The 24,721-nt window shown below is 33.8% G+C and overlaps 2 protein-coding genes across 2 annotated transcripts in view; one reads left to right on the forward strand and one right to left on the reverse strand.

Moving 5' to 3' along the window:
• The first annotated feature begins 621 nt into the window (after positions 1 to 621).
• Positions 622 to 15,722, forward strand: LOC134532881 (lipoamide acyltransferase component of branched-chain alpha-keto acid dehydrogenase complex, mitochondrial). The gene is made up of 8 exons (XM_063369886.1): positions 622 to 792; positions 3,264 to 3,475; positions 5,927 to 6,102; positions 8,482 to 8,624; positions 11,523 to 11,729; positions 12,180 to 12,575; positions 15,210 to 15,281; positions 15,392 to 15,722. Exons 1-8 carry the CDS (start codon positions 646 to 648, stop codon positions 15,554 to 15,556), a joined length of 1,518 nt encoding a protein of 505 aa, XP_063225956.1. The 5' UTR covers positions 622 to 645; the 3' UTR covers positions 15,557 to 15,722.
• Positions 15,723 to 15,988: 266 nt separating this feature from the next.
• The window catches only part of LOC134532882 (beta-1,3-glucan-binding protein-like), a 29,416-nt gene continuing 20,683 nt past the window's right edge, over positions 15,989 to 24,721 (reverse strand). Inside the window, 4 exon segments of the mRNA XM_063369887.1 lie at positions 15,989 to 16,651; positions 19,284 to 19,500; positions 19,991 to 20,186; positions 23,310 to 23,437. Of these exon segments, the coding sequence (XP_063225957.1) occupies positions 16,454 to 16,651; positions 19,284 to 19,500; positions 19,991 to 20,186; positions 23,310 to 23,437 (739 nt within the window). The 3' untranslated portion in view covers positions 15,989 to 16,453.

Here is a 24,721-nt window from a genome sequence, read left to right on the forward strand (position 1 = left end):
TATTATTTGATGTGCTCTAAAAATATTTGTTTGTAAAATTAAAAATTGGTCAAAGTTTTAAAATAAAGCTAACTGTAATCGTTATAACAAAATAGAAATTTCTTTCATTTTTAGTTTGAACAATAAATATTAATATCCCACTTTAGGTAGGTACCCTAATGTATTAATATAAAGCTCATTTCAACACTCAAATTTCTATGAAAATTAATACTTCCAAATAATATAAAAAATGTTAAATAAATATTTTTCATTCTATATGAACTGTATTAGATTACAAACTTAACATAATATGATCCAAAACGTACAAAATAGAATGGCAACTCCTTATAATTAAAATTCTAACGAACTTAAATAAAGTTATCTTAACTGCCAGAAGTTAGTGAAACACAAGAAATATGTGGCGAAGTGAAACATTTTTACAGAAGTTTAAAAAGGTCAGGTAACTTTAAACTAACTTTAGTTAAACAACCTTTAACGACAGTGTGGTTAAATGGGCCCTAAATGTAGTATAGTTTATATATAGGTACATTTTAAAAATCCATACAAGTTTGCACAGACATTGCTTTGTTATGTGCGCCGAAGGCTCTACGCAAATCATTTTAAATTAAAATTTTTATATCTGTGTGAGGTAATTTTTTATTTCCCATGACTTTGAGACGTTATGAGTTGTTATTGTTTTTGATAACATATGTATTTGTTTTAACCTATGAAACGATGCTTGGCCGCAGTATTCCGTCGTTGAGATATTGTAATCGTTTTACGTTTGCGCGGCAAAGAGAAGTACGACGAACGGTGAGATAATTTGAATTATGAGAATGCAATAAGTGATAACTGAAAATATTCCCATAAATAGTACCATTGCAGCGGCTGTATGCCATTAATTTTGATGAATGTTGAAAGTTGTGGCTTATTGAGACTAAGTGTGATATACTAATTTAAATACATTTCATCGGCATCCATACTTAATATGTATAATACATGTTTTTTTTTTCTGAAGAAGGCAGTGGTTTTTTACCTGTGAAGGTTGTAGAGTCGGGGTGTAATTTCATAGAGTTGCGACTTTTATGAAAATAAAAATTCCGAAAATGGTATTTGGAGTACTACGTGCTCCGAAACACACCGTTAAGTATTTTGAATGTCGGTAACCTATTCCAACAAGCTGTTCATATTAATTTACAGCATTATTAATGTTACTAACGTAACATAACCTAACCAACAATTCAAATCAATGTACAGTATTTTAATTGTAGCTAATGAAACATAATCAAGCATTCGCATCATTTTAGATAATTGGTAAGAGTAGCCACTATTCTGAAGAAAAAAAATTCAAATTTCTTATTTTAACTTTCTGATAGGGTTTGCTGGTTTAAATCAAGTGATTTTTATAAAAAAACAAATGGTTTGTTAAATAATGTTTTTTAATAGAATATCTTAAATGTTTTAATGAAAGGTCTGATTCCCCTCTAATTGCCACAAAAGTTAGCTCATTAATGTTTCTTGTGATTTACAGGAACAAAAAATTATATACTAATCAAGATCTTGGATATCGGGGCTTTTAGTACGGAATGAAAAAAAAAACTGAAAATATGGTTTTCACACACTACATGTGTCCTTAAATTATACCCTTATGGGTAAACAATAAATGTTGGCGATAGCGTGAATACGCAGATATTGTAATGTAAGTTGTAAACTGTATTTTTTTCACAAACCAGTAGGAATTAAGAAACCTTTCTTTCAGGATTAATTCAGGAATGTAAGTACATGGAAAACATATGTTCCTATTCTTTGCGGGTAAACAATGAATGGCAGCGGCAGCGGCAGCGTAAAAGCACAGGTGTTGTAATGTAAGATATAACATTTTTTAGTTTTTTTCACAAACTAGTAGGAATTATGAAACGATCCCTTTGGAGTAAATTTAGGGACATGTGTAGTGTGTGAAAACCATGTTTTCAGATTTTTCTTTCCGTTCAAAAAAGTTGTGATATCGGAGTAATAACCTAAATCCCTGTTCTGTGGGAAACACCCATTCTATGGGGAATACTCTTCGTGTGGGGAAATACTCAGTCAGATGTGCATATTTGCTGGACTTAAGTTCTTTGATGTTATAACTTTTATGGTTCAACATAAGTGGCAGAAAGCAGGATGTTGTATGGCTTTTATTTGAACATGCTTAGAACCAAATAACGTAATAAAAAAAGCTGGTTTAAACCAAAAAACCTGGTTCAAACCAAAAAACAGGTTGTTTGGTTTATTTTAAAAATACCTGATTTTTTATTTCGAACCCTGCTTCCTGACATTACCATCATTCTCAAATAGAACGTAGTTTACCATTTTGAGTGGTTGGGTTAAATTTCAAGAGTTGTGGCTTCTCTGGCATTAATGAAATAAAATTACTATAGGGATGTTTTTCAGTACTATAGACCTACCTGTATGTTAACTACCTGTATGTATCAGTTTTGATACTACTTGTTTCAAGTATGGTATTTTATTAATAATGAAAATCGTCCCGTACATAATCTAGCACGTGTTTTCGTATTACAACTATTGCTCTTACCTGCCAATCTGCTGCAGATCTGCAGGCTTGTAAAATTTTAGCATAACATCCTAGCCAATCAGATGACAGATCACCATTGGTGGACAATTGGCTGCTCTAGCATCTATATATTTTTAGCTGACGAATAATTTGTTCTTGTTGGTGCAGAGCCGTATCAGGAAGGAGGGATCAGGCGGAACTATTATATCATTTTTTATGAGTAAGTTTTCTTTACGCACAGAAATTTAAGCAATGATTTGGCTTGAGAAAAGAAAACTGAACATTTTATATTTTGGATTTTTATTTTTGTTTTGTTTTAGTAATTGGTTCTTAAGTCAATTAATTATTTGAAAAATTCATTAAAACGAGTCATAAATATTTAATGTTATTAAATACATTTACACATTTCAAGTTTGTATGGAAGAAATGCTTACAAAAACTGGAATTAAATATAGTCTACTTGGAAACATAATTCCTGCTGCTTTTATGTGTGTGAGGCATGTTGGGCTGTAATGGAGAGAATATATGTACATATCGTAACCCATTAAGGATTAAAAAAATTCCTTCCAAAATAATATGTCTGTAACTAATGTAGTTATTTTACTGGTTTTTATTGTCAGTTTTTTTTTTCTTTTTCCTTTTAAATTCTGGAAGGGAGGGGTCCGGACAACACGCACCTCTACCCTGACTAAGTCCTTGGTTGATGTAACATTTAATTATTGTTTTTTAGGTGTCATTGCTGTCTGCACCTCCATGTAGACTATGTCTATGTCCAGGCCTCAATTTGGGATTGGAGTTCCTGTCAAGGTATCACAACCAAAAAATGAATTGGTTAAACAAGCAAGCTCGTGGGTATGCCACAAGTATGCCAGAAAAGAAGGTGGTGGCATTTTATTTGGCAGATATAGGAGAAGGCATCAAGGAAGTGACTGTGAAGGAATGGTACGTTGTACTGTAATAAATTTACTTTTCAGGTTTTGTGGCATTTGTGAAAAAAAAAGAATCTTCAAAGAAAACAAATTCTGAAAATAGGGTAGATGCTGAAGGAAGGAAAAAATCAAAATGTTTTAGTTTTTTCTTACTAAAGTTGGCACTCTTCGATCTGGCACATTTATGACTGCGGTTGGGCTGGAGTCAGGGGCAGATTTAGGGAGGGGGAAATGGGGGATTTTCCACCCCAAGAGTCTAACCTATTAGAAAGAAAATGTGTGTTTCGTTGTGGGGACAGAGTTCAACGTGTGCTTGGCTTAAGCGACCCAGCTAAACGTGTGTTTGATTGAGGCAAAACATCTCAATGTAGGCTTGGTTGAGGCGAAGCAGATCAATGTGTGCTTGGTTGAAGCAACAAAGCTCATCTTGTGCTTGGTCGTGGCGATACAGCTCAACTTGAGATTGATCGCAAAGATGCTGCTCAACGTGTGCTTGCTCTAAGCTGTATATGGTGCAGTGTACCTTTAATGGGAACATTTCTTGGTAACTGTAGTGTCCGAGATAGTTTTGTCCGCTGTAAAAGTAAAAAAAGCAGAAGGATCGTTATAGTGAGTGTTTTTTGGTAAACCGTGTTTTTTGTGAGCTGTTAGAGGTAGAAAGTCTGAGCATCGGATGAAATGATGTAAACACTATTGGAAAATGGCTGTTTATATGATTTAGAACTCAAAAGTATAGTTTTTAAATTGTTTGGTCTGTTTGCCTGTCTGTCTGTTGCAGCATCAGTTGAAAGCTACGTGATGGATTTTGATGAAACATTTTCTTTTAGTAAGGTATTTTTCTAACTTCTATACTAGGCTATAGATAATTACAGAATTCCAACCCATAAGGGGTAAAGATGGGGTCAATATTGTTTTAAGATAACTAATTATATCTCAAAAGCTATAAGCTAATGAAGTATTAAAAAAATATTGGGTATCAATAATAAAAACTACAAAACACAATTTTACCATTTTGCAAAATTCAACCCCTAAGGAGTGTAAATGGGATAATTATGGTTTTAAAAAGGAATAAAAAAAAAATACTTCCTGATCTACTAGATCTAAAGGTAAGAAACAAAGAATGAACAAGCATGAAGTGTTTCAAATTGTATAAAACATTTTTGTTCCTGAATTGAACCTTTAAGGGGGTGAAAAGGGGTTAAGTTTTGTTTTATATAAAAATATATCCCCAAAGCCAATCAAGCTAGAGGTAATCAACTGAACATGAATAATGTATGTGGATTACCTTGCATTTTTTCTCGAGAGTCAACCGCAAAGGGGTTAAGTTACTTTTTTTTTTAGAAACAAAATTAATACAGTAGAACCCTGTTATAATGTTTTTCAAGGGAGCACAAGAAAAAAACATTATAAGCAGGAAAACGTTATAAGCAGGAAATCTCAATTTAGCACTTAACAATGTTCGAGCTTTGTACCAATGGACTCACCAAGCTATGTAAACAACTTTAATGTTAAAACCAAAGATAGTATACTTGATACATGAATTTTCTGAAACAAGCCAACAATTTTTCAACTTCGTCTTGTTCCCTGGTTAAATTTTGTTTGTCTTTAAATATACACTGCCACATTTTTTGTTAAAATTGTCTCACGATTCATGATGACAACATTAAGAGTGAGAACGTCTACTCCTTCGCCACCTGAAAATGTTTAATTTTGGGATTCCTACGTATGAATGAAAAAAAAAAAAATTAGTTGTAAGCAATAGAAAACACTTTTAGTTATACCCTCGCTCAATGGTTGGCAACTTAAATATCGTAGGACTATATACGTGCATCTGAATACCCACTGGAATGGCAAGGAAGAGAAGAGTTAAGGGTGCCAACTGATACTTAACTATGAACATTGTGTACCTTCAGTATATTGCATAAAATTGTACTTTAACAAACTTCATGTATTGTATGGCAGTGATTGTAAACATAAACATACATAAAGGAAACTTTTTATCGTAAGTGTTCGAATAATTTGGTTTTAAAAATTTTTTTCCCCATTTATTGAATGTTAGAAAGCAAACATTATAAGCAGGAAATTACACTATTTGTGAACGTTATATGCAGGAAATAAATACATTGTGCTTATGGGGGAAATATTGGGACTTTAAAAATATAACATTATAAGCAGGAAAACATTATATGCAGGAACATTATAACAGGGTTCTACTGTATCTCTAATGAAAATCAAGCAACAGGTAACAAACTGAGTATTAATAACACTTAAAATGTAGGGTGCTTTTATAATTGTCACCAAGTAAGTTAAGCGGGATGTAAGAAATTGAGCAAGAATACTGTACTCATAAGTATTATAAATTGTTAGAGCTCTTAAATTAGTTATTTAATTCATTTTACAGTTTTTAAACATGGTTTGGAATAACTTTATTGTCTCTTTTTTGTTTTTTGTTTTTTTGTTTTAGGTATGTCCAAGTTGGTGACAGGGTATCGGAATTTGACAATGTATGTGAAGTACAAAGTGATAAAGCATCTGTCACAATTACCAGCAGATATGAAGGAGTTATCAAAAAGCTGTATTACAACATTGACGAAATAGCATTTGTTGGCAAACCTCTGGTTGATATAGAAGTTGAAACTGGTATTAAAACTTTTTGAATTTTTGAAATTTTCGTGATGTAGATTTTAATGAATGTACCTAAACTATGAGAGAATATATTTCTTTTAGCTCAAAGCTCATTTAGGAAATTTAACATTATTAGCAATTAACAGAATGAATGTACTTGTGTCAGCTAAGTTTTATTTCAATATTTATTATAAATTAGCTGAAAACCTGCGGCTTTGCTTGTGCAATTTTAGAGTATGGCTAAAATCATAACCTTGAAAGAAAAGTATGCGATCAATTTCAAACATTTTTATTAAATAAATACACACAATAAATTTTGTTAGGTGCATAAAAGATTTATTTCATAACATAACCTTTTAATCCAGAAAACTTAAAAAAATAAAATTTACAACTTATAACGCTTAGTGTAGATTCGGAAATATGCATTTTTTCTTTAAACCAAACTTAACACCTTTACCACCCTTAGGGTTGGAATCTTGAAAATAAGATAAATATTTATTTTATAGTTAATTATTTTGACTATTAATTTGCATCTTACTTAATTAGTTTCGGAGATAACAATTTTTTTAAAAATAAATTAAGACTTACCTCGTTTTCACCCCTATGAAAAGACAAATTTTAATTAATGCAAAAAATAAGCAATAGGTAACTCAAAATGCCATTTTTTTTTAGTTTCTAATTCTAACTTATTATTCTAATTGAAAATGAAGTGTTTGAATTTTGCAAACTTGTAAAATTGTTAGCACTTTTTGTATGTTTATTATTGGTACCCAAAATAATATATTATGCTTAATTTATTTCAGGGATATAATTAATAATCTTAAAACTAGAGCTACACCAATTCACAAAATTTCTCCAATATGCAGATTCATGAATATGTCGATACAATTGGTGTTCATTCAATGGTTTTTAACCAATACAGGAGAAAACACATTATTGTAAAAAAAAATGTTAATAATATACTAAATTACCCAAAATAACTCATTCTAAGAAAATCATGCAATGCATATGCACACGTATTTTGGTTTATAAATGAAACGTAACCTCTTTTTTTTTTAACTTGTATTTTTAGCTTGCTTTTATTTGTTTGTTGATGACCTGTTAGTTGCTTATTGAAACATGATTTTACCAATGGAGGCTGGAAAATTTGATACATAATTATATATAAGTAAGATTATTTAATAATAGGTAACTATGAAATATATTAGAGGTTTATTTTCGAAAAATTAAAAAAAAAAAAAATTGTATTTTATTTATTGGTACTGATTATCTTTTCTTTAGCTTGATTAGTTTTAGAGATATAATTAATTTTCTCAAAGTCATATTTACCCCTTTTTTACTCCCTTAGGGGTGAAATTTTGTAATAAAATATAGCCTAGTTTTTAAATTAACCAAAGACCTTGCTAATAAAAAAAAGTTCAATTAAATCTGTCAAGTAGTTTTCGAATGATGCTCGAACAAACAGACAGTAATTTTAACAACTATATTTATGTATTCTCAATAATGTAAATAGCCATTTCCAATAGTTCTTTCATCATTTCATCCTATGTACAGATTTTGCCTTCAACAGTTTTATTATTAGTATAGATATATCAAAGCTTATTATATTTTTACCAGCTGAGAAATTTTATCCGAACTTTGTTGGATTAGTGTGATCATTATTTTTAAATTGAACACATACAATTAAAAGCTATAAAAAAACTCAAATATTTGGAGTAGATTGTAGGCTTTCATGGCTATTGTCTAATACATACTCTCTTGGGTTTTGAGGATAAGTTGCAGTCTACTGCTTTGATGTGGCAAAGGTGGTAGTATCGTAAATGATTTTGGTTCCATAATTTTGTGTTTTTGCTTGTTTTGAATAAAGTCATAATACATGGTTAATTGTTAACATATTTGGATGTGAACTATGGAAATGAAAATATCTTTAGCTTTTGTTTGATAGCAATATTCACCATAATTTTTCATAATGGAATTTTAATGTTTCAATTTTCTGAAAAGTATCTGATGCTGGTATTTACTGGTCTTCAAATTCTATACTCACTGTAATTAATAATATTTATATTGTGTATGCTATTTGGTTTTTGACAGTATCCAAATTACAGAAAAATTTTAATTGGACCTAATTAGGTTTTTTTTTATAGAAATGCATTGCATTTCATTGCAAGTTCCAATAATTTTTATACATATTTAACTACTATGTAATTAGTTGAAAAATGTACAAATTCCAATTTTCACAGGCATTTCATCACTACATTGTGGTATCAGTTAAGTTTTTATACAACTCAAAATACATACTCAAGCATGGCAATGGAAACAACCTACTTCTATGACTACAGAGCTAATTGGACTTTTCTTGATGATCAATTGTTATTTGCTTGGACTTGTTTTCAGGCGAAGCTAATGACCAGGAGTCCTCACCAGCTAAGCAAGACCCTTTGCCGGAAGAAGTTACTTCTGATGCAAACAAAGCTGTGAGTTCAGAAACCAAAGTACTGGCAACTCCAGCGGTCAGAAGAATTAGTATGGAATATAATGTATGTATGGAAATGTACTCAGTTATCTATGTTCAATAGGATAAACCAAATATCTTGTAAGTCTACATACAGTATTACAGATGTTAATAATTAAATATAATTTGTGCTACATATGTTTCAGTTTATTTTAATTAAGCTGTTCATAATTTTGAACTGTTTTGTTATGTTCTTATTTTATGTCATATCTGAGGAATTATTCGAGCTCTACCATGATTTTCCAAATGAATTTAATGTTTGACATAATTTAATTTTAATGTTTTTGTTTTAACACTTGATCTTTTGTGGTGTGTCTTCAAAATTACTATTTTAAGTTTCGATCCGCTGTTGTTTTGAGTCAACTACAGTTTATGTGATACTAGATCTTTTTATTTCTGTTTTTTTAGCAGTTTGTGTTGGTGTTAAGACTCCCACTTTCCTTTTTTTAGCCTCAGTCAGTTCAACTGGTATTTAGTTAGGTTTTCAGAGCCATGATTTTAGGACTGATGTGGAAGAGAAAGTCGGCTGCCATCATTACATTTTAGCAGGGACTGGAAGTAACGCGCTACTAGTAACGACGTTATTCGTAACAGTTACTTTTTATGGTAACGATCGTGGTAACGCAATATATAAAGTTTTCCGTAACTGTAACTGAATTACATTTTTTCGCCTTAAAGTAACGATAATTGTCATTACTTATTGCGTTACATTTTTTAAATGTATTTCTTATTGAACGAACAACGATTTGTTGATTTTTTCAATCCCAGAACGAAAATCCCGACAAGCATATTATTTGCGATGGTATTGCTTGTACTTGTAAAACTGCTGTTGGCTAGCCTGCGCTCGTATTTTGATTGTCATGTGATGAGGAATAAGAGAATTTCTTTGGTTTAAATAAGACGAGCCCAGTGGAGGATTCTGAGGAACAAGAGCTACAATGGTTTTTGGAGTGTAGGAATAAGGACATTTCTTCACTCAATGACTATCCTCAAATCAAAAAAACTTTTCAATAAGTTGAACACAGCAATGCCAACAAGTGCTGCAGCTGAAAGGTTGTTGAGCTGTGCAAGTTTAGTTTTACGCCCAAATAGAGGCAATTTAAGCGATACAAATTTTGAGATGCAACTGCTACTCAAGATCAATAAGCAGTGGTTAAAAAAGTGGTGATTTGATATCAGTGTTATTATTTTGTAGTGTGAACTAACTACTCAATATAATTTAAGACCTAATTTAAAATTATTCAGTTTAAATAAACATATATCTTTACTAAACACAATATGTTTTATTAGCTTTTAATTATAACAATATTACGTATCACATTTTTAGTTTTTCACAAAGTACCTAACTGTTAAAGTAACTTACATTTACTTTTCTCAGAACTGTAACTGTAACTGGTTTATTTTCAACAGTGTAACTTGTAGTTGTAACAGGATTACATTTCCAATGGAGTATTTGTAACTGTAACTGAGTTACTTTTTAAAAGTAACTTTCCGGTCCCTGCATTTTAGTCTACTGGTTTGTCACCTTGTGTGAATGTTGGCAAATTATTTAACAAATTCATACTACTGATCAATATTTATGTCTCTCTTAGGCTATTTGGTTGAGTGAAATCCATAGAACCTTAACTGAAACTAGCCACAACCCATATTATTGTAAGTAATGTGGCAGTGAGTTTTAATCTTATTAGGAGAATTTTTTCTGGAGTTGTTTTAAGTATATAGAGACTAAAACACTATCAGAAAATTGACAAACTATTTAAGTTGTGGTTTAATTAAATTTTTGGCGTAATTAAATTCTGAGCTAAGTATTTGGTGATCAGTGTCCATCTGTTTAAGTTTGCCCTATATCCTATACTTAAGTCAGTTACTAGCTAATGTTTCTACTCATTAATAACAGTACAATACGGGAGAGGTTCAAACTGTATGCTTCAGCTCAGCATCACATTATATTGAAGACAGACTAGACAGAAAGTGTAGCAAATTAAACCCCGGGTTCACCACGTTGAGAAGCATTTAACTGAACGAGAGTATGTGTTCTTCTGTCCCTCAGTCTGCGGAGCCTACTCTTTGCCTTCTCTCAGCTCTTAAAACTGTGATTCGAGAATGAAGTTTACTCCCTCTTCCCAAGAGGGCTACAGTCACAGTTTGTGGGTTCTTAAAGCTCCTCAAAGCTGCGTGTTTGTCTGTAACCAAGCTACATGTAAAATTTAGTTGGTTGATATATGGAGTGTGTTGATATATAGATGTGTATCTGCAAGAAATGTGTTCAACAAGCTGATTTTTGGACGGAGCAGTTAAGAAATCAGTCATAGAAAAAAATATCTAGAAAGCTGTTATCTTAAATGTACATAATTACATATTACTATTTTGTGATGCAAACACAATCAATTTACTGTAAATTAGATAATAATTACTATATCTGTGTTTATATAATAAAACTTTAAAAGTTTCATATCTGTACTGAATACATTTTCAAAAAAGTGAAAAACTTGGTAAAAATACTGGATACAAAAGCCAAAACTTCCACCTTGTGAAAGTCATTAACCCCCAGATTCAGTTTTTTTTTTTTTTTCACAGCTGTAGATATTAGTTTGTAAACTGCCTGCCCAAGATGAGATTTATTCATTTATGCATGGTGTGTTTCCAATGGTTAGTTGTGTAATAATTGAGTTCCTAATCACTTTTGTAGCAAATTGCAGCTTCTTCAAGCTTAATCTACATAGTTTGCATTGGAGGGTGACAACATTTTTGATAACAAATGTAGAAAGAATTTTAAAACAAACAGTGGGAAAAGTGGTTGAAACTGTCCTCTCTTTTTTGCCCCCCCCCCCCCCCCCCCCTCCCTCTCCACCCGTGAAATTAAAATCTGCATACGCTCTGGCTAATAATAAAAGTCTTTGTAATTGTTTGTGTTTTTTGTTAGGTTGACATATCTGCAGTGAAAGGAACTGGAAAAGATGGTAGAGTACTCAAAGAAGACATTTTGGCATATTTAAACATATCAGCAACAAAGGAATCACCAGAATTGGAAATTGCAGAAAAATTGGATTCTTCAGGAAGTGCTGATGAATATGAAGTTCCTATAAAGGGAATTATGAAAGCAATGTTTAGTACAATGACATCTGCTCAGGTAGTATACTAATTATTCAATCCATTAACTGTGTTTACCTTGTGTTACTTCCATTGTGTGATAATTTTCAGACACATTTATGGCTCACTGATTTTGTTGAAAGTTATTGTTTAGTGAAAGTCTTTTAAGAGTGTATAATGCCTATTGTAAATTTATGTATGAAATCAGACAGAAACATTAAATTTTTATCTCATGATTTTGCATTTAAGGAAAATAAGAACCTAAGAATTGCAAGTTGTGCAGAAATCGGTCCTTTACATTCGAAATATTTTTTCCATTAATGTAATGAATGTATTAAAATTATTATGCTTCATTCACCTTCATAAATGTGTTCATGGTTACTGTCTCATGAAATTACTCAGGTGTAACACTGATCAGGGTCAGAAACATTTTTTTCTTGTTGGTTTGTGTTTGTGTTTAAACTAATTTTTTTCTTCTTCTATTTTATAGAAAATTCCACATTTTGTGTACAGTGATGAAGTGTCAGTACAATTTCTCCATAAAATCTGTTCAAGCCTAAAAGAAGAAAAATTTAGTAAATACTTGAAAATCACATACATGCCATTTTTTATAAAGGCTGCCTCAAAGGCTCTCGAAGAGTTCAAGATCCTGAATTCATCCATTAGCAGTAATAATGACAGTATTAAGTACAAATTGTATCATAATATTGGTGTGGCTGTGGATACTCCCAATGGACTGGTTGTTCCCAACATCAAAAATGTTCAGAAGCTTAATATTGTTCAAATAGGGGAAGAATTAAAAAGATTGAGAAATCTGGGTCAAAGCAATTCTCTTCAGTTGAGTGATATTACCGGTGGAACTTTTACACTGTCCAATATTGGTTCGGTAAGTACATTAAAGTAATTCTTTTAAAAATAATTTATGGTAGTTTTAAGAGCATATCAAAAGAATAATTGTTGCCTTGGTGCAAATTTGCAGAATTTTGAAGAAATTAGTGGTTTGTGGTCATTATAGAATAATGGCTGAAGTGCTGCATTTTTAAATTGTGAATCGAAAGTCATTTTCTTCTAAACCAATGGTCGTAGGTAGGGTTCTCTGAAGTTTTACAGAAGCTGCATATCATGAAAATTCAAGTACATATGTAGTTTATATTGTATATGTAAAAAGGTTGAGTAGATGACTAAAGTTTTGAGTAGAGTATTGTTTTAGATATACACCGCCAGTGTAAAATATTTGTGATTAAATTCAGGACAGACAGGTTCGACCACAATGTTGCCTACGATTATATTTATAGAATACAGTTTCAATTACATATTACTTTCATATTTTAAACATTTCTATCTGCTTAGAGGGTTTTTGAGACCTGGACTTTATAAAACACTGGCTTTTTTCTCAATTGTTTTCTGTAATAACTTTCCCATATAAAAGTCACTCAAAATGCAACATTGAACAGGATACTTGTTTCAAAAACAAGTGTGGTGTTGCAGTGGTAAGGCACTGAACTTGTATTCCAGTTAACATGTGTATTTGAAGATTTAAATTAAATTAATTTTATTTTAAAAAATTTCAAAATTGACTTTTGCTAAATACCTATACCTGGACATTTATTTGTCTTGATTTTTCCCTCCCCTCATAGCTTCTCCATAGCCCTGACTTTTTTTTTTCAACTCATTAGAATCAGATGCACAAACACTATTATGTAACTGACATTCGGAAAAAAATTAACCTGAAATCAGTTTGGAGGAACATTGAATAAACTGTGTGTAGCTTTACTTTATTAGGATGTTTTTATTGATAAAGCAAGTTGGTACGCTAAGAGATGTTAACTTATTTTAACATATCCTTAAAATCCTATGTAATTTTAGTTTTATATGTACCTACATTGTTGTTATCTTCAATGGTTCTATGTTTGATGGGGTGTACATGCACAAAGGGTTAAGGTGACAAGACGCCAAGATTATATCAGTCTCTGAAACCACTTAGGTACTGCGAGGATCAAAGTTATGCCTTTTGCGGGGAAAGTCGAGGAATAGTAAGGGAAGTTTAAATTTGTCAGGGAAAGTCAGAAAATTTACTTTAAAACCTGGAAAAGTCGTGGTGAGCGGAGGGAAGGAGGGGGGTGAAAGCGGCGACCCTTGTAATCTACAGACGCGCGCGGGACGTCTCATGTTGTGGTGGCCACCTGATGTCAGCCAGCTGTGCACCTGGCGCCGCGGCCCTTCTCACGTTTCGTAACAATATAGTAAATTCAGGGTATTGATAAGAGGTATCTACAATACCTGGAAATCTAGGGGAAATTGACAGTATATTTGTCACAAAACAAATTACATAAAATTTTATGCTTTAAAACTAGGATGTATTTTAATAATATATTCACAATTTGTTACATTAATTATTAGTATCTGATTTTTACTAACGTTGCATAAACTTAAATGTGTAGCCATTATCTATTAATTTGAAACACGATCAAATATCTATGGTTCTCTGCTTGATCACACTTAAAAACTTTTTAAAATATGTTTAATAAAACAAATACATTTGCTCTCAGTTTGACAGTGTTGGCGGAATGATGGCTGTGAAAACTGTATATTGTTTAGTAAAACATTTTATAATGAATTCTGCATGTTATGTATGTTTGTTGAAATGTGTTGTGATAATAATGTAACTTGCAAAATATCTTTTATCTGCTAAAAAGTGTTAATGCGGGGCAGTGAAAACTCGGGGAAATTGGCTGAAGTAAGAGTGTGTAACATTGAATTAATACTGTCTGTTATAAAATGGAATATACTGAACAAATTTTATCTTTGGCTATGTATGTATAATAAAATGAACATAAATAAATGACAGTAAACACTAAAAAAAGATCACATCTATTGTGTATTTTAATGCCAAGGTTTTCATAGTTTTGTCTCTATTCTACAAACATGTTTCGTAGAAATTGATTTTCAATCTTAGCATATTAATTGGTACTTGCATAGGCATAATTCGGGGGTGGCAGTTGCCACTCCAGAATTGTTCAACCGAGTATTTAGCCACCCCATTTTGAAGTAAAAATATCAATAATTATTTACAAACTTACAGGATAAAAGCTCGGGCAGAACACTTACACACACTTACTTGAAAAATAGGTATACTCTTGAGTTATGTGTAAACAATATATACTTTACAAATGGTTTGGCTGTTGATTAAAGTAATTAACAATGAATCTTCTAGGGTAAATACAGAATGATAGTTATTATTTTGTGATTTTTGGTGAATATAGTCAGAAAAAGCTTAAAAAAACTAACAATTGAATGTTAGTTTTATTTAGGAAAGTACCTATGGACCTCCCTTGGGGGCATTTCATGCCCTTCAGACCCCTGGTACGCCTTGCCATCCCAGTTGAAAAGCTGAAATCACACCTCTGTTTACTTGTGTATGTTTTATGTCCAGAGAGTCTGTTACTTATTAGGCTTTCACATTAAATGTTAAACATGTAATAGTTGTAAAATAATAATAATATCTTTTATTTAATTTCAGATTGGAGGAACTTACACTCATCCAATTATCATGCCGCCTGAAGTCGCCATTGGAGCACTAGGGAAAGTCAGAGTAAGTGTAAATTTCTAGTGCAGCAGTTTTATGATGTATTGCTTCATTCATTTGATTTAGCTCTATAGTACATATGTAATAATAAATTTGTAAAATCTTATGTATTGCAGGTGGTTCCAAAGTTTGATGCGCTAGGTAGTCTCGTCAAAGATTCAGTTGTGTGTGTGAGCTGGTCCGCTGACCATAGAGTCATCGATGGTGCAACAATGGCAAGATTCTCAAACGCATGGAAGCATTATGTTGAAAATCCACATCTTTTGTTGCTGGATATGTGAAGTTAACACGTTCCAATTTGATGGTTTGAATTGGGAGGGGTGGAGGAATGGAATGTGGAATCTCCTGGAAATTGTGAAACAAATATGTGCCTAAGTACTGCTCAGTTTTGTACAGAAATATACATTATATATTTTTTCATTTACTAATAAAATTTATTTTGTTAAATATGTTTTTATAAATAAAAAAAGACCTTAGTCCTTAATTTTCACTTTTAACTACTGATATCCTTTTTAATATGTTGGTATGGAAATTTAATAGTGTAGCAATTTTAAGCCAAAAAATATCCATGGTCTAAGTTTTTAAGTATAAAACTTGGGCCTGCAAACAAATAACGATTCATAAATTGAAAACACACTCTTGCTGGCCAAGTCTGTTAACTCACTACCACAGGAAAATTTACAATGCTAAATTTGCACAGAAACACAACAAGGTTGTATTTTTATTGGTTTATTTTAGTAACATTCGTAATATATTTTTTGGTAACAAACAATGTGGTGCTGTGTATTTGTACTTAACAGATACGTGCAATCACAGAATAGATTGGTAGGCCTACAAATAAGCAAAATGTCAGTCATGACAGTCTCTGGTGCAAATGCACTCCATGCGTCACACTTGGTTGGTTTCCGAGGTGGGAACGGTTATACCGGCCGCATGTTGTTGTTGTTGTGGAAACATCTGGCCTTCGGCGAGTTTCTCTTGTTGCTATCTAGGGAGTCCATCATGCTGTTCAGTTTCACTTTGTGCAAATGACTAGTCCGTGGCACAATATTCGTGGAATGCACGAACATGGCTAGCAGTGAATGGCAAGCGCACACAAATAAATAACGTCAAATGAACACACTCAACTTGTCGGGGCACGCTGTCACCCCCCCAGCGGGGAGGCTGTTCGGCAGCCCCTACTGATAAACGCGTATGTAATCCACTTTCATGGCGGTGTCCTCGCCGCACCAGGTGGGTAGCCAGTCGTGTCTCCGCTCCCAGAAGTCCCGCATGGGGTGGGGCGAGGTCCAGTTCCACGGCCTGGGGTACGGGAAGTTGATCCAGCCGTCAGGGAAGTACTTGCCTCCGACCGCCACGTTCATTACAATGAAGAACTAGGAGGAAAATATGTACACTGTGTTTGTTACACCATTAAAATATTTCATTTTGTATATTGTTTACTCACTGGTATACCATAATTACCAAAAATAAAAAATAAATATATTTTGACATCTCCTCTGTCATTCAGACATAGATTTAAACCTGATGACATTCATGGCTCTTCTCAAAAGGATACCCATTTTCCATTACTGCAAAACTTAAGTTTAGCATAAAAACATTTAACAAGATACATCTGTTGTCAGGGGTGAAACAATTGAGGGGGGGGAAGCAGATGGGGCTTGTGCCCCGGGTGCTGCTTGAGGGGGGGGGGGGGGGGGGGGGTGCTGCTAAACTGGCAGAGTAATTTATAGATGTATACTTGAATATCATAGTATTAGGTAGAACATAAAAAAAAATTGTTGGTTGGCAGATGAACTGAATTATTGGTATTGGAAGATAACACACATGTCAGATATTTAAAAATGGTATTTTTTGTGCACCATCTGACTTGCGATGGGACGGTGGTACATACCACTGAATTATGGTAAAAATACCTTCTAGGTTATGTGTCTGGCAACAGTGCTGTGGCCCTGTGGGAACCATGGAGGGAAATCCCCACCCGACCTTGGAAAGTCGTGACAGTTCTCACCCCTGCCCCAACCCCGGTCGTGCAACATGAGTCTAAACTATCTTCAGCTGATCACAACAACCCAGTAGGGTCATTCATCCGGGAAAATCTTTTCATGTTTGTAACATTTCTGTTCTGTCAGTTAAGTCACTTTTTCTGTTTGCGATTATGCAATCTCGTCAACTGTTTTAATTGTGTTGGACAATTGTTTTTAATCACAAAACATATCAAAAAAAACTGTCTGGTGCAGAATTCAAAAGAAAAGCTAAAGAATGAGAAAAAGAAGCTCGTCAGTCTTCATCCTTGTCATCCATCATCTTGGCTTAATGTCAAAGATCTAAATGAAGAAGTTATTAACTAATTAGAAAAACTAATGTAACATTGATTTTTGAAGTGTTAATTTCTTTTTTATTTATTGTAATAGAAAAGTATTGCACTAGAAATTAAGTAGGGCTATGTTTATGTCTAACTTAATTTTTAACAACATTTTTTTATGTCCGTAGGCCAACAAAGGACATTAATACTTAGCTGCGCATGTATGTCTGTCCATCTGTCGCTCTGTTAAGCGATTATATATGTTTGAACATGACATTTTTGTGTATTTAATTATTGTACTATTTATTTTATTATCGGTTTGTTGGTATTTCATAGTAACATCCTTGGGGAGAAGCGGTAATTTAGTATTTGCTGATGTTATTTTTAAGCAATGATTTAGCAGACTTCATTTTGAGTGAGCAAGGTTTACTATTAAAACTCAGAAATACTGGATGGATATAGCAATAATCTTTCAATACTGGTTTAGTTGCCAGTATATAAAATTATTTTTATGGAAATTGGATTAAATAGACCTACAAAATTAGCTATTAGTTTATGTTAGTTTAGTGTTATAAGTTTATGAAGTACAATTTTTTTGTAGCTGTGTAGTACTATGTTTAAGAGTAAGAGGAGGCTAATAAAAGCATTAAATTTCACAATTAAGTCAATAAATAAATAAAGTCCCTTTCAGTTCAGACTACAGGCGTAGGTAGATTTCGAAGTACCTATTTATGCTGGAAATATTTAGGATATTTCTATAAACTTCTGGAACAATTTAAGTTTTTGCTGTACATCAAAATATTTATGTTCTCCAACATTACAGAATGATTGATTAAATATTAGCTCATTTTCCATGCCGTGAAAATATTACTAATGTTTCTAACTCAATGTATCCAGTATTTATTAGCTTAGAGAAAATTTCATATTATATGCCAACTAAGGTAACTTTTTTTTGACCTTCACTATTTTTTATCCCTTGCACTAATAACGTGGTGGTATAATAATTTGCTTTGTACCAAGGTTAAAGGTGATGGTTTTAATTTGAATAAATTTGATACTAATGAAGTTTTAAATTTTTTTAAATTTTAAACTGTTTTTATGGTAGAAATTATTTTCATAAAAAAATGTTTCAGCCAAAGTTTTTCAAGAAGTTCAAGATTTATACAATAAAATATAATGGATTTGATAGTATAACTGTTTAATAAAAGTAAATATTTTTTTACTTTCAAACCATGTTATTTCCACCCCTTGTAGTAATGATTGGTTAGCTAAAAAAAATTATTTAACAATAGTTTGCAACAATAAATAGTTACAATATTTAGAAATTTAAACAAAATAATGGATTCAATAGTGTACATGGTAGGGAAGTTTTATTTATTTTCTTATTACAACAATACTGATTGTGGTTTTATGGATGGATTCTTGAAATAACTCCAGGCAAATGCTGGCATGGGTGGTGTGGTTCCTCTCTTATGCCACAGTAGTTAAAATAGATGAGACCTTCAAACTGTACGTGACTACCATCCCGTTGCCTTCCAAAACAAGCTTGGCTAGGCGTTTAAATAAAGTGGCTGTCTCTCAGTGTGACGACTCAACGATCATGACCTCTGACGATTTCAGATTCTCCTGTTGTGAAAGCAAGCCGAGGAACCCTCACAAATGACTCAACATGAGTGTCAGTGTGAGGTAGGTACAGGACGTACCTCTTGGTCGAACGGTGCCAGGTTTGTCCCATTCGCCCAGATGTTCTCTCCTCCCGGGTTCTCGTCGAACTTGCCCAACTTCCAGAAGCCGCCCTCCGGCGGTGTCATCGACCCTATGATCTCGTCGTCCACAGTGAAGGTGATGGATGTCTCATTCCACACCATTCCGAACAGGTGGAAGTCGTCCGCGAATGTCTCCCCTATGCCCGCCAAGTTCCTGTATAGCACAACAAATGGTGCGCAGTAGTAACAAAATGCGGTGTTGTGGGAAAACATCTTAAATTGTCAGAGGTAATTCACAAGTCTTGACTCCCGGACAAGCCATAGTTTCCACGGTTTTCCAAAATACCTTAGACAAAATGCTGGAATAGAACCCGTTGATATGTATTTCCTTAATAGTTTTCATACCTATTTTCTGTTAGCAGGCCTGGTCTCTTGTAGGAAACATTTCAGCACCTTTCCAAGGGATCTGGCACTGGGTTTGAAAATTTCATACCAGAAGTTTTAGCTAAAATCGTACTAGAACATGTTCTATTTTTCTGCTATGCCCAAGAGCTGAAGTCGTCACGGTGAAGTGCTTGGAACTGAATGGCGACTATATGTGAAAACGTGATGTAGATATGTAGTAAACATTTAGTAAACATAATGACCAAACGGTACTTACTTTCCAGACACGCCTCACATTATGCTGTACGCGCGCTACTCACTTGGCCCAGTAGGCTGGCCTCCACACGTTGTAGGTGGCGTTCGGGCCGAAGTGCAGCACCGAGCTGGTGGTGTCGGCGCCCTGAGACACCCCCGCCGGCGTCGTGTAATTCCGGTTTGCGCGCAGCTCCACCACGTCGATCTCGCCGGAGGCGGGCCACGGGCCGTACTCCTGCCTGGCGGGCTTCATCCAGATGGCTGCAACGTCACCCCCCCGCGCCCGCGTGCTGCAGTAACATTAATTTCACCACAGGTAGGCTCAGGGGCGGTTCCAGGATTAATTTTTGTGTAGTCCCGGACTGTACCGCAGGGGCGTATGCACAGTTTCGGGAGTCTGGGCTGTACTAGGGGTCTGGCCTCCATATCAGAGGGTGGTTCGGGGAATTTGAAAAATTCAAATGCAAAAATGTTAAGTTTTGTGACTTAATATTCACCTTATTTTAACACAAGTTTAATCCTGGCAAATGAATTTTATTTATCTCCGAAGTCCAATATGTGTACTATATTATTCATAACAATTAATATATTACACTCAATAAAATACACTTTAATATAAGGTGAATATTACAACACGTTAATGTAAAATGTTACAAATCTGCAGGTGAATATGTAGTTTAATTTCATTGCAAACTGCCCTCCAAATAGGCTCATGTGTAACATTGCATTTGTGTGCACGAGGGTAAACAATGAAGAAGCGTTCATTTAAAAAACCTGCGATTTCACCTGAAACGTATGCAATGTAGCATCACTGCAATCCGGTGGGTTGTATGTACATTACTTGTCAGGGGCACTGCGCAGACTTTTAAATTAATAATTAGTGTGCTGCATATATGATAGATCATCACTTGAGAACTGCTCGAACGATATGGTTGTTATTTATTTTTTGTGTTCGTAATTGTTAAGACAAGGTTTATATGAGAGAAAATTGTGGAAAATCTGCCGGAAATTTCTGAAAAATTAGTTAAGTTTGAGAGTTCTGCTGTCACAGGTTTTCATAACAACAACAAATTCCTCATGAAATATTTCAGTGTTTTATCGGTAGTTATATTATCTTTAGTGAATTGATAACCATAACATGTTTTCATAACATAACGCCGTTAAAATTATCAAATTGGAACATTCAATTGATTACAGTGAGGCATCGAAATACCGGTCAGCATACGCGCAACGCAAGTCAACTACATGATTGTAGAGTAAATGAGACTGACGAAGAGCGTAGACACAGTTTGGAAGAAAATCAAATTATAATTTCTCAGTGTGATCCATTATAACTCCAAACAACGTATACGGTCGAGTTTGACTTGCTCAGTTGGAGCCTACACACAAAATAATTTGGAACTGTGACAAAACAGACTCAAGCGTGAAATTACGACGTAAATGTTTGGCATTCAGATATGATCCAACAGTCAATTACGCCGTGGATGTATCGGTCACTTCGGAACAACTGACATTTTGTCAACATTGCAATGCTTTGAGATTTCCACATGAATGACAAGGATTATATTGAGTGAGCAGAAAGGTCAGATTACCACAATTAACACCATCACCAGGGCCACTGGCATCATTGCTTTCTGGTCAATAACCTCTATTGAAGCACTTATTGCAGAATATACAAAAGTACAACAATACCTTTCAAATGACATAGTTTGGGACGAATGTTATCAAAGAATTACAGGGTGGCCAGCCAACCGGGAAATGAGGGAAATAGCCAGGATTTCTTAAAAAAAACACCAGGAATACCTGGAATCAACCAGGAATTTTTATTAGGACCTGGAATTTTTTTTATGAAGTAACGATCGCAATAACATACGGCTGTTAAAAGCCTTTGATGGAGAAACTTGAACGTGAGCACGTTCACCACCCGTCGAAGCACGACAGTATGCTTGTGAGCTATATTATGTGAAAGTTAATTTGTTCATATTGCATTTAAAAACTTTTGTAGTACGTAAGAAACCGTTAACAATTCAGACTTCCATACTTATTATGTTTCTGTATTCAAAAGCAACAGCATTTTGGCTGAAAATTTTGTTGTAGGGTGGTTGTAATTTCTCGCACGGCATGTTGGTAGCACTAGTTTTGTGTGTGTTTGTGTATTTATATGTATGTATGTATGTATGTATGTGTGTGTGTGTGTATATATATATATATATATATATATATATATATATATATATATATATATTACTGTGCGCTCATGTTGTTGCGTCACCGTATCACGGATACTTTTTACTTTTCTCGAGTTTTTTATAAGTTTAGTTGTGCGGGACGTTGATTTGAATTTTTTAATCTAACATATAATTTGCGCAGACTATCAAAATGTCAAAGAGTTTGGTCACCACATACAATGACAAATATGCGGAAGAGTTTGAATGGGTGGAGAAAGATCCAAAGTGCAGGACAAACGCCATTTGCAATTTGTGTAATGTTAAAATCAATATCGGTAGCATGGGAAGAACAGCATTACCCAGCCACGCAAGAGGGGCAAAACACATGCGTTTGGTGTCAAGTAATTTTGGTGACGTGAGATTATAAATTTTTTTGTTGGTGGTAGGTTTTGTTTTAAGCAAGTTCATTGATTTAATTTTTAGGCCTATAGTTAAGTTGTCTATTGTTTAATGCCAATAAAACATCATATTGTGAGTGCTTTGTGTAACAAAAATGCAAATTGTATGCAAATATTGATAAAAACCACCCTTGAAAAACCTGGAAAAAACCAGGAATTTTATTATCCCAGAAGAGTGGCCACCCTGAATGAAGTTTCAACCCAAATTTTAAGGTCAATTCTTTTCCGACTGTATCACACATCACATACACAAACACATCACACAACATTTCATAGAGGCTCATAAATCAATAATTTGTTTTCTATTTTACAGATTTCACAGATTCATCACAAAGCATTGTAATGAACACATTTAAAACACCAACAAATGATCAAAAAAATTATTGCTGAATTATTTCATATTTTTATTAAATTCATTATTTTACTAAAAAAAAAATTTAAATTTCAAAACAATTTAAGAAAAGATTTGGTTAGTTCAATCCTTTTACGACAAACTGACTGAATATATAGAATGAAAGAGGCATTGCAATGCAGGCTGGGTATTAGCTAACATATTAGAGTGCAAATCATGAAGCCATGGTGTATTTTTTTTTGGCAATGTAGTTTACGAGTGAAAAAAATTACGAAATTTAGTTTTGGAACGTCCCTCGTACAGGGGTAACCAGTTAATAATAATACATATAAGCGATAAAACTTTAAGGGACACTCACATACCCAAGATACAGTTATGCAGCACAATTTAAAATATTTCATCTTACCTGGCCATATCCAGTCACCAACTGGCATTTTGGCTCTAACCTCCAATCTTCCATACAAGAAGCTAAAGGAATTAAGCGTTCTTATTCGTGCAGACTGTATCGGCAACACAATGTCTTTATTGGCATATCTGTAACAGTTTTCAGAACACTGAGGTAGCAAGCACTTCAATTACATTTCTCTTTTAACGTGAAACTCCAAATACGATTGCAGTAAAACAAAACAAGCTCCCTTAAGTAGAAGCTTTGACTTTTTGCAAGGGAAAAAAACCCTTGAACTTGTTCATTGATGATGGTTGAGACATTAACCACTCATCCTTGCCTTTGAACTTCACTTTAAGTGGATTGTGAGTGAAATTTGCCCCTATTCCACCTAACAACCACAAAAATATAAATATTTCAGAAAGATTAAAAAAAAACATAAACTGACACATTGTCAGAAGTTGCCCTTGTTTTGTCTCTAGTGGTTATGCATCTACACTTCCTCGAATACAACAAAGCGCGCAACGGTAAAAATGTATAGATGGCATCTTAATTTGTCACTGATACGTCGAAAAATGTAATAATTTTGACGTGATTACATCTCATAAATCGGGATGCCAGTTTGAAAAGTGGAATGTAATGAAAATATGATGTATTCGGGGTAGGGCAATGATTAACACATGCGCCACTATAAACATTTTGTTTTTGTATATGTACAGGTCACTACGAGTAGCTAATAGGCAAGTTTCTTGTACGTTCGATTCTGGGTTAGTACTCATCTACTTTGAGAGCAGATATAGGTCACACGTGTTAACCAATTTGAATCAAATAAAATTCATCTTGTACAGATAATAGTGAACTTTTTAAACAACATTTGAAAATTTTAAAAAAACAGTTTACATTATAAAAACTGTGAAATGAAATTATGAAATATAGTGCAAAAAATTACAATGCAGCATATGGCAAGTTTATGCAATCTGAATTGCAAGAAGTGACAATTGGAAGAAAGAACAGCTTGTGACTATTAAAAAAAAAAAAATGCCACATTAGCTGGCACCAAACGGACCACACTCTCCTGGTAGTTACTCAACAGTGGTACTCGGACTTGAAAGCTGAAGGCGTCGATGACACCTAAACCATCATCAATTGGTGGTTCTTCAGCCCAGTCTGACCTGTCATACAACGGCAATGTCAAATCCTTCAATGTCGGGAACCCTGACTGCAGCAATGCTGATGGCGATGTAGATCCCGATGACAACAGTGCCAGTGACATCGATAAAGGAAGCATCAACTGACGGTGTTCCATCACCCGACTGTACGTACTGTGACAACATAAAAAACTTGAAAATTTGTTATTACTTATTACACAATTATAACTCTGAATGCATTAAATATCAGTTCAGCATGTGTTTTAGCCAGTTTATATGCTACGG

Source organism: Bacillus rossius, chromosome 6, assembly GCF_032445375.1.
Source record: "Bacillus rossius redtenbacheri isolate Brsri chromosome 6, Brsri_v3, whole genome shotgun sequence".
NCBI classification, from domain to species: Eukaryota; Metazoa; Arthropoda; class Insecta; order Phasmatodea; family Bacillidae; genus Bacillus; species Bacillus rossius.